The sequence below is a fragment of the Odocoileus virginianus genome, chromosome 1 (assembly GCF_023699985.2).
Source record: "Odocoileus virginianus isolate 20LAN1187 ecotype Illinois chromosome 1, Ovbor_1.2, whole genome shotgun sequence".
NCBI classification, from domain to species: Eukaryota; Metazoa; Chordata; class Mammalia; order Artiodactyla; family Cervidae; genus Odocoileus; species Odocoileus virginianus.
This window is the reverse complement of record NC_069674.1, coordinates 30,575,909-30,590,141: the sequence shown is the minus strand read 5'-3', so window position 1 is coordinate 30,590,141 and position 14,233 is coordinate 30,575,909. Positions and strand designations below refer to the sequence as shown.

Sequence of the window (14,233 nt, the reverse complement as noted above, 5' to 3'; positions counted from 1 at the left end):
TCTACCCTTAGTTATTTGACCTAAAATACCATTGTTTAGGATGCCCAGATGGGAAACAATCATGTCTAAAAGCAAAAAAAAAAAAAAAAAAAAAAGTTATTTAGTGCATGAACAGTAGAAAAAAATAATGTATGTTAAGATGTTACTCTCCTATAGAAAAATATTGTGTTGAACAGAAATGCACAGTTTAAGCTTAAAGTTACAGACTAATTTGTCGCAGGAGAAATCAGAAAAGCCTGCAAAGGAGTGTAACAATTAGACATGTAGTTTAATAATTATTAAAGCTATGTTTGAAAAAGTTCCCAATGTTATAATTTATTAATCACTAATTAAAATGAAAACCACAGCTCAATGATTTTTATTAGTATATATAAAGTGACATGAATTTTAAGGCAGTTGGCAAAATAAAGTTGGCTTTCTGACTTACTCTTATCATTCCACAATGACTAAATCGATGTACCACAGACAGACTTCTCTTACAAAAATCATATTTAGAAAAAGGATCAATCATTTATTAAGAATCTAGCAAACGCTTCTCAGAAGTTTTGGCAAGGCTATAAGAAGTAAGACTTAGATGAAAATGGGGTAAGCCAGAAAGAGGTAGTAAATTGGGAACTGAGAATGCAAATAGGTGTGTGTGTGTGTGTGTGTGTGTGTAAAACGGCAACACAGCCAGCTTCAGGCTCACCCTGTGCTTCCTGCTGGAATCTTACCCGCTGTCTTGACCCTGAAGCAAGCGATGGGCACAGGGCCTTTTATACCTTTATAATGCAAATTAAGGAGTTTTATATGTGATAATCTCAAAGTATTTCAAAATGTCTATTTATTTAATAAATGTTCAAACTGTCAAGCATGACTCTACACACAAAGGAGGATGAGATCTATATGGCAGTGATTTGGCTGACAGTTTATCTTATTAATTTTAACTGTGAAATAATTATTCTACAGTTATATACTTACAAGGTTTTCTTTTTTTATTTTTATAGTAAAAAAAAAATCAGCATCATGCAGATATTTGGTAGATTCTAGTCATACTACTTCTACCTATTTGTGACAATTTAAGTTTCTTCTTTTTTTTTTTCAGTTGTAGATTTGTCATAATAATCATTGCTTTATTAGTTCCACTTTATTTTGCCTTTCTTATGGCTAAAAAAATAACATTTTAATTAGGAAAACATGATTTAATAAAAATGAGGACAGCAGTTCTCAGATTTAAGTTAATACTGTCACTCAGCCACTAGGCTATGCTAAAGGACAATCCATTTGTTCAAGAGCACTTCTGTCTTCCGGCCACCCAAAAAAAGCAGGAAAGTAAATTCTATAGTGGAATGTAAATTATTTAACCACTCATAACCTAGACTGAAATTCATTTAACAGATCTATATAAGGGTTTATGTAATTAGTTTATATGACATACCTCCAAAGAATAAATGTACCCAAATTTTATCAAGTGTCATATAAAAATGTTTGTTACTCAAATTAAATATCCATTTTCATTTGCATATAGTCAGTCCTATTAAAAAAACTATAATGTATAGACATGGGCTGATTAATTACCAGAAACATGAGCTTTAGATTGGTTTTATTTTTCTTTTTGTTTCAAAAAAGATCATCTTAAAACACAACAGTTGAGGTCCAAACCCCATTTACTTCATTTATTTTAGGTATTCTTTTACATTAAATTATACACTATCCTCTAAATCACTTCTAAACCTTTAAAATTCTTTAACTTAGGAACGTATTCATTACTTTTTTCTTAAAACACTAAGGAGCACACTATTTTCACTTTCATCACTATTTCTATTACTATCTTTGCTGGTTTATACACGGTGGGAAGTAATAGGTGTTCAAATGGGTCTAAGAAACTTATGCAGTCAGGAACACATAAAGATAACATTAATAAAAATATTTACATAGTGATAATAAAGGGCCATATACATATATTAATAAAGGAGAATTCATGTAAAAACAGTTCATAAAAGAGAGATAAATTGATAATTGTCGCCCATACCATTAAAACAGAGAAAAGGATTTTATGACGAACTCTCAAAGATGTCTAGCTCTGAAAAGCTCTCCAAGCACAAAAATCCATAACCCTCCAATTTATTGTTTAATTTGACAACTGTAAAGATAAATTTTTAAACTCTCTCTTTTAATTATTCATTATTCATCTGTTAATCACTCATTATAGGATTATTGACAGAATGTAATCCCGCCCAAAAGCAAAATGCTACTAATCTACTACTCCCATGTGTGCCTAAAATACCACTTTGGCATATGAAAGAGCACTAGAAAGAAAAAGGTTGGGTGACTTTCGCTTCTTCAGTGTAATTAAGTTGAGTAAAATCCATCTATGAAGCACCAAAAAGAAAGACGAATATGGTTGTGATAGCTATGATTATGTGTCAATTCATATTTTTCCATATATATTTAAACACAGGGTGATAGTCAAGCTGTTTAAAGCTGTTACCTCAGAGGCACTGAAAAAGCTAGACAGGTGTCTGTGGTCTGCCTAGTGTGATAAATTACTATTACAGCAATAATGAAATTCTGGTTGATAATTATTATTATATTCAGTAATGGTCTTACATAGTTTTTTTGAATAACTATTAGGAAATATTCTTAATTATGCTCCATAACACACCAACTAGCAGAACATCACTGATATTTTCATTTCTAGAATTTCTTTTTACATGCCATAAACTGCAGTTACCTGAATGTCTGGAAATGCTTGCTGGTATCTTTTAGTGAGAGTGAAGTGAAAGTGTTAGCTGCTCAGTCGTGTCCGACTTTTTCCAGTCCCATGGACCGTAGCCTGCCAGGCTCCTCTGTTCATGGAATTTTACAGGCAAGGATACTGGAATGGGTTGCCATTCCCTTCTCCAAGGGATCTTCCTGACCCAGGGATCAAACCTGGGGGTTTGGGGTCAGATTCTTTACCATCTGCGTCACCGAGAAAGCCCTTAGTAAAGGTAAGTCACAATGGTTCTTAAGTTTTGAAGATTACATTCAGAGACTATGATATATTCTCTTTAGTCATCTCCTTCATCTATTGTCTTGGGCAGTAGTCAACTCCAGAACCATTCTGGGCATCCTAATTTAGCCAGAGGGTTCTAAAGATGTGATATGAACCAATTCTCCTTCATTGGAAAGGAATGGTAAAAAGGGAATATACATATAAAGTCTTGAAAGGCAGGTGGATTGTCTCACCTGACTGGAATATTCCAGAGCAAGAAAATACCAAGGATGAGAGAGCAGAACATACTCTCCACAGGAGCTGAAGGTTTCAGAACCTGCCATGTGCCCAACTTCATATTCAGTGTTGGTTCTTGGGACAATCTGAGGGCTCTAAGGGTATTCACCATGGTGCGGCCCATGTATAAACCAGGGGCTACCTTGGTGTAGCAGTACACAGGTTCCCATTTCTTTATATATATAAATTTATTTTGGCTGCACTGGGTCTTAGTGACAGCATGTGGGATCTAGGAGGGATTGAACCTGGGCCCCCTGCATTGAGAGCTCAGCGTCTTAGCCACTGGACCATCAGGGAAGTCTCCAGGTTCCCACTTATTGTGTCATTATTCATCAAGAGATTGAATTCAGAAGAGTAGGGAATTAACTATAAGGCTTGGAACATTATGTGTTCCTTTATATCTCCCTCTAGTGTCTATTACTCTGTAAGTATTTTAGAACAGCAGTACTCTCTCTAGTCTAAGCACTCTCCAGCTAAACCAAAATTGTCATGGTTAGCTAACAGCCCTTCCAGATCTCCTGCCCATGTACACCCTATGCCAGATGGCTGGTGGCTAGACTGCCTTTCTTCCTCACTGCCCACCTGTTGAACTCATGCCTCAAGCTTCATCTCAGTAGTCAGTTGTCTTCTGAGACTTCCTTTGACCAGCTCCAGCAAGAATCAGGTATTACTGCCACCAGTTCCCACTCCTCTCTTATGGTGCTTATCACTCAGAATCATCATTATTTGTCTACAAGCCTGAATCCCTGGCTAGTCAGTTCCTTCAGGCCTGGGATGGTATCTCACGGAGGTTTGTCCTGGTTGGCACAGAGGAAGGGCTTAATCCATGGGTGCTTCATAAATCAACAGGGAGCAGGTAGATGGAGAAGGGAAGAAAGAGCTCTAGGTTTTAAATCCCAGGAACTCTATCTGCATAATGAGTCATGGTTACACTGGGCATCAGTGCATTAAAGATACGATATTATGGGATAGGCAGATTCTTGTTCTTTCTCAGAGCCTACCCACTGAGGTCTTTTTTCCCCAAATATGACCGGTTCTGATGAAGCATACGCTATTGCCTGCTCAAACCAAGGAAGCCATATGGTCCTTAGAGGCTCATCTCAGCTGCAGAAGGTACCTCTGGGTTGCCTCCTATTCAATCTAACTTCTCCCTAATGGTCATTTGAAGAATCCTTATCTTGTTGTCTTACTAGTTAACTCTGCCACAATGTTAGTGATTTAGAAACCAGCAGAGCTGCCTCTTTGTACAAGAAGACACAGAGACTGTTGGGTTTGTGGCTAAACTTTCAGTTCAGTTCAGTCACTCAGTCGTGTCCGACTCTTTGCGACCCCATGAACTGCAGCAAGCCAGGCTTTCCTGTCCACTACCAACTCCTAGAGTTTACTCAAACTCATCTCCACTGAGTTGGTGATGCCATCCAACAATCTCATCCTCTGTTGTCCCCTTCTCCTCCCACCTTCAATCTTTCCCAGCATCAGGGTCTTTTCAAATGAATCAGTTCTTCACATCAGGTGGCCAAAGTATTGGAGTTTCAGCTTCAGCATCAGTCCTTCTAATGAATATTCTGGACTGATTCCCTTTAGGATGGACTGGTTGGATCTCCTTGCAGTCCAAGGGACTCTCAAGAATCTTCTCCAACATCACAGTTCAAAATCATCAATTCTTTAGTGCTCTGCTTTCTTTATAGTCCAACTGTCACATCCATACATGACTACTTGAAAAACTATAGCTTTAACTAGATGGACCTTTGTTGGCAAAGTAATGTCTCTGCTTTTTAATATGCTGTCTAGGTTGGTCATAGGTTTTCTTTCAAGGAGCAGGCATCTTTTAATTTCATGGCTGCAGTCACCATCTGCAGTGATTTTGGAGCCCAAGAAAATAAAGTCTCTCACCGTTTTCCCTGTTTCCCTATCTATTTCCCATGAAGTGATGGGACCGGATGCCATGATCTTAGTTTTCCGAATGTTGAGCTTTAAGCCAACCTTTTCACTCTCCTCTTTCACTTTCATCAAGAGGCTTTTTAGTTCTTCTTCACTTTCTGCCATAAGGGTGGTGTCATCTGCATATCTGAGGTTATTGATATTTCTCCCAGCAACCTTGATTCCAACTTGTGCTTCAACCAGTCCAGCACTTCTCATGATGTACCCTGTGGCCAAACTTTAGTAACGAAAATCATTCCATTCTTTTTTTTTTTTTTTAATTTATTTATTATGGCTAGCACCCTAGGCTAGAATGTGGCTGTAGCGAGTCATAAGGCATTAATCTGACAAAAATCTGGGTTTAAAAAAAAGCTCACTGAATTGTATTCATGAGTTGAGGCCTATTTCCTCATCAGCTACAAGGTAAAAAGGAACCTCAGAGATAAAAGCTGACACTGACCCATGGCAATCCCCAGGGGCCAGTCCCTGCACTTCTGGTTATCCATAGCATCAGCTTCCTCCCATGTTGATCTGGTTTCTCACTCACATATTGGATGAATACTCATACCCTTCCCAGCAAATCCTATACAGTCTCTTGGGTTATATCCGAACCAACATTTAATTTTAAAGTAGTCTATGTACGTTTATTTCTGGTGATCTGAAAGCTAGGCTTGTTTCAACTATTACTGTATTTTGAAAAATATGTCTTCAGTGTTACCTCCATACATCATTGTTCTTTATCCATGTGAATGATGTGTAATACCAGTGTAATCAAGTACCAATAACGTGTTAGCACGCAAACAGTTACACTAACTAAATACTCATATATTTAGCTATAAAAATGTCTATACATTTAAAAAATTAAGTTAACCTAGAATGAAATTTGAGGCTTCCCTGATGGTTCAGATGGTAAAAAATTTGCCTCCAACGCAGGACAACAGGGTTCGATCCCTAGATCGGGAAGATCCCCTGGAGAAGGGAATGACTACCCATTCTAGTATTCTTGTCTGGAGAATTCATGGACAGAGGAGCCTGGTGGGTTATAATCCACGGGGGGCAAAGAGTTGGACACTAGTGAGCAACTAATACTTTCACTTTCACCCTTTCCATGAATGTAATTTTGGTGGGGGGGAACTCCATGTGAATGCCTGATACTTTCTCTGAGGAAAATGACGAAAGTGATACCATGAAATTCAGTAACTCAGAAGAAAAACATCTTCAAGTACACACTCACCCACTATGCTTCATATGTGGCGGTTTATCCATCCGTACTGCCAACTTGATTTTTAGGTCAGAGTCCTGGCTATTTTTTGGAACTATCATTTGGTGCAACTCAGCTGACTTGGAGCTATTGGAAGTTGGGTATAATATCACCTGTAAGGGACAAAAAAGAACACATTTAGGTGTATAATATGGAATTTCTAAGGAGCAGAATTCAATCTTTTCTATACATTTTCCTGTCTGAAAAGTCGGTGTCGCACCTGAACGTGTTTAATAAACCATTTCACTCCTACCACAGCAAATGGGTTTTCAATACAAACTCGTTTATTTTTTTTTGACAAATATGTGTTTTCATATTATCACATAACGAGTTTTCTTCCTGTGTCACTTCATAACGAATTAATAGCACAGCAGCTGCAGCCGACTTGACAGTTGAAAAATACTTAATAGACACCTATAATTTCAAGACCACTCTAAACTCCTCAGGGCAAAGAAGTTCAGAAAGAAATGTTCTTTGAAATTACAGGTAGCATGCTCAAAAACCAAAACCAATTATTGGAAGCAGCAAACATATACCTCATGTTTTAATATTTTCATTGCAAAGCAGTATTAAAGGAAATCAACTCAATTAGAGATGTGAAAGACGGATGACCACATATCCGTCAATACCCAGGAAACTTCTGCCTGACACGTTTTCAAAACTATAAAGATGATATTATGAGGACTCTAACAAAATAATTATTTTTCATAAAACTGCCAAAGTATCAAGTCATTATTTCACAATCCCACAGTTTCACAGAGTCAACATTGGCAAGAAATACTCTTCAGATGCTAGGTATCAAGTAGATAAAAGAAAAAGTATTGTCCCCTTTTTAGTCAGTCATGATACCATTTAGACACAGCCTATATTCAAGTCTTAATGATTATTTTTAAATGGAATAAATATGCAGAACTCAGGACATTATATTTTCAGCTATCCTTATTTTAAACTAAGGTGAAAAAGTAAATAAACTTGAAGTTTCTAAGTAAACGGGAGAACTATAAACATGCTCAGGAATGATAAAATGCTTTTAAAGCACAACACGGCAACTGAATTTGGTGTACTCTGCAAAAAATAAAAAAATCTTTGTTTCCACATGTAAGTGAAAATATTCGCGAAGAAATCTTCAGGCAAGGCTCTTTCTTTAAGAGAGACAACACAGTCATATCATAAAAGCATCTCAAACTAGTCTCAACTTCCAAGTTGTTAAATGTATCTACTACCTTGAGACTTTTCTCTAGCCCATCCTAGAAGCCATAACCAGGTTCAGTCCAGCATTTCTACACTTAAGCATATGAAAGCTCAGCCAATGCACCAGGCCCGAGCACTTATCTCATGTACCCAACCTGGGCTGGTTATCTGTTTCACCCTAGATAATATACATGTTTCAATGCTGTTCTCTTGAAACATCCCACCCTTGCCTTGCTCGGGCCTGGTGCACTGGGAAGACCCAGAGGGATCGGGTGGAGAGGGAGGTGGGAGGGGGGACTGGGATGGGGAATACATGTAAATCCATGGCTAATTCATTTCAATGTATGACAAAAACTACTGTAATGATGTAAAGTAATTAGCCTCCAACTAATAAAAATAAATGGGAAAAAAAAAAAGAAAGCTCAGCCAAGAGTAGATTACATTGCATTTGTGATGCAATGTATAATTTTCAAAAATTATGATCAGATTCTAGAATGAATCCTTTTTGACTGCTGGAATATCCAATGGGATACTTTACAGATACTTTATTAAACAAATGGTAAAGGAAAACGAGTTGAAAGTTTCCGGCTCAAACCAGCAAAACAAAGGAATGTCATTTTTAACTCAGGAGATGATTCCAAAAAGAAGCCAAGACTAAGACAGAGCTATACATCCTCTGTAGTTATAACTGCTATTTCCCTGGCAAGTCTGGAAAGCTTTTTCTATTTCTTCCTATCCCGTCTTTAAAAAATAAAAATTTGGCACGAACCACCTACAGACTTTATTCCTTTTAAATTCTTCTGTGTTGATATGAAAATTGGTATTGTGCCAAACTCCAAACGTCTTATACAGGAAGAGAATATTTAAAACTTTTGACAATTTCTTATTCTTTAAACGCCAATAACAGGTGACTAAAAGGTCCAAAAATAACTATTTGCAGTTGATTCCCAAATTAAGGATCATCTCAGTACTGAGCACCATCATCTCTGCCACATTTTAATTTTCTGATGAATATCTCTAACTGAAGTCAGTGGAAAGATTTATTGCTTATCTCTGTTCAATTAAACATTTAAGGGCTTATCCTATGTGGGGACACAAAGATGAAAGAACAAGCAAGGAGCTGATGGTTTCCTACTGGAGCTAAAACCTCAGATGATATATGGTCATATCACTTCTTTCTACTGCCTTTCTATCCCTTGGGGTGTAGCAGTTTACTGATTTTGTTAGCCTCTAAGTTTATTCAACATCATTTGTTTGGTGTCTGCTCTATCACACATGTAGCTAATTCCCAATGTTAAGTTTCCTCCATTGAAATAAACTGGGATTTTCTGTTTTTCTGGGCACCCTGTACTAACGATGTGATGTGAACACGGTACTAAAGGTGCAAATACTCATATGTTTAACAAATGAAGGCCCATAGATATGAAATCTACTGCTTCTAAAAATGGTAATGGTGAAGAAACTCTGTGAAATGGTTAAAAGGTTTCCAAGTAGAAAGCAATCATACTCCTTTACATGATTCAGCCATGGATGACAACAAGACAAAGAAGAAGTTTCTAAATGTGCAGAGATCAAAGGGCCAGGGGGAATAAAGGACGAAAAAATTCTTTTCAAATGCATAATAATGCAATAATTTCAAATGCATAATGATCAAGAACTCCTGAATACTGCGAGGCATGGAGCCTTCACAGGGTTTGCCATGGCAGCATCTATCTCACTGTTCTCACTGGACAGGTATTGATTGCTCTGTATTTCCCACTTCCCCTTTTTTGAATGAGAAACTTAATGGTAGCTTTCCTGCTCCCTGATAAGCTGCTATATATTGGATTTGTGCTTGGGCAGAGTGGGGAAGGGAGGGGGAACAGTAGGCAGTTAACACAAACCCTAGTTTATAGGTCACCAGGCTCCAAAGAGCCACAGCTAGACCTGACTGAGATGCTGGACTTTGGACTGGAAGTAAGGACAGGATGAAATTTTGGGCTGTTTCCCTTGAGTCGAACTGAAAGCCTTCTATGGGTGGGAGAAAGGGTAACAATTGTTGCCTTGGCTAGAGAGGTGAGCTATGACGGATCATCTAGCTGTCCACCAGGATTCATGCTTTCACTAGTAGAGACCTGATGCCAGGAAGGAGCTAGCCAGCCATGTCTTCTAGCACCCCTTGCATCTAAGTAGGAACACATGAAAGTTCCAGCTAAAGGAATATGAAGACAAGTGGTAAGTCTTTTGGGGTAATGATGATTAAGATTTATGTATGCCTTCTTCTGTGGCTCAGATCATGAACTCCTTATTGCAAAATTCAGACTTAAATTGAAGAAAGTAGGCAAAACCACTAGACCATTCAGGTATGACCTAAATCAAATTCCTTATGACCATACAGTGGAAGTCAGAAATAGATTTAAGGGACTAGATCTAATAGACAAAGTGCCTGATGAACTATGGACAGAGGTTCGTGACATTGTATAGGAGACAGGGATCAAGACCATCCCCATGGAAAAGAAATGCAAAAAGGCAAAATGGTTGTCTGAGGAGGCCTTACAAATAACTGTGAAAAGAAGAAAAGCGAAAAGCAAAGGAGAAAAGGAAAGATATTCCCATTTGAATGCAGAGTTTCAAAGAATAGCCAGGAGAGATAAGAAAGCCTTCCTCAGCGATCAATGCAAAGAAATAGAGGAAAACAACAGAATGGGAAAGACTAGACATCTCTTCAAGAAAATTAGAGATACCAAAGGAACATTTCATGCAAAGATGGGCTCAATATAGGACAGAAATGGTATGGACCTAACAGAAGCAGAAGATATTAAGAAGAGGTGGCAAGAAAACACAGTAGAACTGTACAAAAAAGATCTTCACGGCCTAGATAATCACAATGTTGTGATCACTCACCTAGAGCCAGACATCCTGGAATGTGAAGTCAAGTGGGCCTTAGGAAGCATCACTACAAACAAAGCTAGTGGAGGTGATGGAACTCCAGTTGAGCTATTTCAAATCCTGAAAGATGATGCTGTGAAAGTGCTGCACTCAATATGCCAGCAAATTTGGAAAACTCAGCAGTGGACACAGGACTGGAAAAGGTCAGTTTTCATTCCAATCCCAAAGAAAAGTAATGCCAAAGAATGCTTGAACTACCACACAATTGCACTCATCTCACATGCTAGTAAAGTAATGTTCAAAATTCTCTAAGCCAGGCTTCAGCAATATGTGAATCATCAACTTTCAGATGTTCAAGCTGGTTTTAGAAAAGGCAGAGGAACCAGAGATCAAATTGCCAACATCCGCTGGATCATCGAAAAAGCAAGAGAGTTCCAGAAAAACATCTATTTCTGCTTCATTGACTATGCCCAAAGCCTTTGACTGTGTGGATCACAATAAACTGTGGAAAATTCTTGATGAGATGGGAATACCAGACCATTTGACCTGCCTCTTGAGAAACCTACATGTAGGTCAGGAAGCAACAGTTAGAACTGGACATGGAACAACAGACTGGTTCCAAATAAGAAAAGGAGTACGTCAAGGCTGTATATTGCCACCCTGCTTATTTAACTTACATGCAGAGTACATCATCAGAAACACTGGGCTGGAAGAAGCACAAGCTGGAAGCAAGATTGCCGGGAGAAATATCAATAACCTCAAATATGCAGATGACACCACCCTTATGGCAGAAAGTGAAGAAGAACTAAAAAGCCTCTTGATGAAAGTGAAAGGGGAGAGTGAAAAAGTTGGCTTAAAGCTCAACATTCAGAAAACTAAGATCATGGCATCTGGTCCCATCACTTCATGGGAAATAGATGGGGAAACAGTGGCTGACTTTATTTTTATGGGCTCCAAAAATCACTACAGATGGTGATTGCAGCCATGAAATTAAAAGACACTTACTCCTTGGAAGGAAAGTTATGATCAACCTAGACAGCATATTAAAAATCAGAGACATTACTTTGCCAACAAAGGTCCATCTAGTCAAGGCTATGGTTTTTCCAGTGGTCATGTATGGATGTGAGAGTTGGACTATGAAGAAAGCTGAGCACAGAAGAATTGATGCTTTTGAACTGTGGTGTTGGAGAAGACTCTTGAGAATCCCTTAGACTACAAGGAGATCCAACCAGTCCATTCTAAAGGAGATCAGTACTGGGTGTTCATTGGAAGGAGTCATGCTGAAGCTGAAACTCCAATACTTTGGCCACCTCATGTGAAGAGTTGACTCATTGGAAAAGACCCTGATGGTGGTAGGGATTGGAGGCAGGAGGAGAAGGGGACGACAGAGGATAAGATGGCTGGATGGCATCACCGACTCGATGGACATGAGTTTGAGTAAACTCCGGGAGTTGGTGGTGGACAGGGAGGTCTGGCGTGCTGTGATTCATGGGGTCACAAAGAGTCAGACATGACTGAGCGACTGAACTGAACTGATGATGCCCTTTTCACTTATTTGCTAGCCATAAGCAGAGGATCACAGTGTTCTAGGAAATGAGACAGCTGTAAGAGGGTGGACACCAGAGTCCTGAATCACCACATGGAGGAAATCTACCTATCAGGAACACCTACAATAAATGCCTGAATAGTCACTGGAAGGACTGATGCTGAAGCTCCAATACTTTGGCCACCTGACGTGACTAGCCAACTCACTGGAAAAGACCCTGATGCTGGGAAAGATTGAGGGCAGGAGGAGAAGGGGGTGACAGAGGATGAGATGGTTGGATGACATCACTGATTCAATGGACATGAATTTGAGCAAACACTGGGAGACAGTGGAAGACAGAGGGGCCTGGTATGCAGCAGTCCATGAAGTCACAAAGGGTCAGATGCAACTTAGTGACTGAACAACAACAATTGTTTTAAAATACTGAAATGTTGTCATCTGTTTGTTATAGCAGATAGTAGTACACTAACATTACATTAACAGAGCTTGGCTGCATGAGACTAGCACAGGGAGTTGAGTGCTTCAAGATTTGTATTTCATAAGTAGATTAGCAGTTCTTCTTCAATAGGACTTAGTTCATGTTCAGAGAGGGATGTTTGATGTTGATGTGCATAATTAAATAATTATGTACAATAATGAAAATATTTAGCATACGTGACATTTTACTCATAATTCTTCTCGTATTTTAGTTAAATCATGTGCTCACTTGCTCAGTCATGGCCGACTCTTTGTGACTCCAAGGACTGGAGCCCACCAGGCTCCTTTGTCCATAGGATTTTCCAGGCCAGAAAACTGGAGTAGGTTGCCACTTCCTTCTCCAGTGGATCGTCCCAACTCAGGGATCGAACCTGTGCTCTATGTCTCCTGCATTGGCAGGTGGATTCGTTAGCACTGAGCCATCAGGAAAGCCCAACAATTCTTCTCATATTTTAGTTAAATCATAGCTCTGTACAAAATAGTTGGCTTCTCTTATTATTTAGCAAGATAGCTTGTTCTTTGCTACTCATTTCTCTGAGCTTTTCTACACACATTTCTGTTTCTAGTCTCCTAGTTTATTTTTATCACCAACACATGAAATGACTTTTCATTTAGCATAACACAACACATTTTATCATTTATCTTAAATATAAAGCCAATGTATCTTCTTCATAATAAAATGGAAACACTACTTTCCATCTTTGCTAAAGTGTAATGGAAAACAACAAAAAAGGTTTTATCCAAGCTTTGTTTAAAATTCTGTCAAACTACATACTAAGGAAGAAAAAGAAGTGTAAAAGCGTACATACATAATATTTAGAGTAATATGGAGTTCAAAAGGATTTTTCTGTTAAAATATACTTGTACAAGCTGACACCTCTACATTATTTCCTTCTATTAAGGTACATTAATTAAAGCCAAGCCACATGCATCTGTACATATACACCTTAGTTGAACTTTGTAATCTATGAATTCACAACTTAGTGTGTCCTTAAACTGTTTCAAAACCTGAAAAACTAAAAACTTGGGAAGGGGGGAATCTAGAATAACTGAGAGGGAGCTAGGTAGGATCTGAGTGAGATGAAGAACTCACCACCTTTGCCCATAAATCTCTCAGTCCAGAGGAAGACAAAGACCATATGACCATATCAACTGCACTGCAGTCTTTGAATAAAATAATAGTTACATATTTGATATGAATCTAGCTCAAAGGCAGGTGCAGTCAACAAATTCTTGGAGGAATCAGGACAGACTTCATAGAAGAATCACTGCTTCATTCTGGAGTCTAAAAGAGCAGATACGATTTGAAAGAGAAAAACACAGGGGAGGGACTGCTAAAGACATGAGGCTGTTGGGGCTGAAGCACGCTTAGAGGGGCACCCTGAAACAGGCACACAGTCCCATCTGGGTAGTGGCATTCACACCACCGCCTTTGGTTACTAAGCCCTGCCCCAAGCCTGAATGGTCAGTTCTTTGTTCTCTGGGACCTATGCTCAATCAGTTTGCACTGTTTGCCACGGACAAAAGGTCAGCTGATACAGATGTTCGCTACATTTTTCTGCCATGTCAGTACTCTACCTTATCAAAAGGGAAGGGAGGACCCTGTGGAACATTCACTTTTAAGCATGAAAAGAAGAGAGAACTCTGTAAGACAGACCAGAGGTCAAGGAGGCAGAAGAAAAACCAGAAGGGTGGGATTTACTACATTTAAAGCAGC

General features: G+C 38.7%; 1 protein-coding gene across 10 annotated transcripts in view; it reads right to left on the bottom strand.

Moving 5' to 3' along the window:
- The window catches only part of CADPS2 (calcium dependent secretion activator 2), a 545,582-nt gene that overhangs the window by 226,759 nt on the left and 304,590 nt on the right, over positions 1–14,233 (bottom strand). For all 10 annotated transcript variants that reach the window (XM_070466441.1, XM_070466414.1, XM_070466410.1 and 7 more), the window contains exon 8: positions 6,408–6,547. In XM_070466441.1, the coding sequence (XP_070322542.1) occupies positions 6,408–6,547 (140 nt within the window). The remainder of the gene's footprint in view (positions 1–6,407; positions 6,548–14,233) is intronic.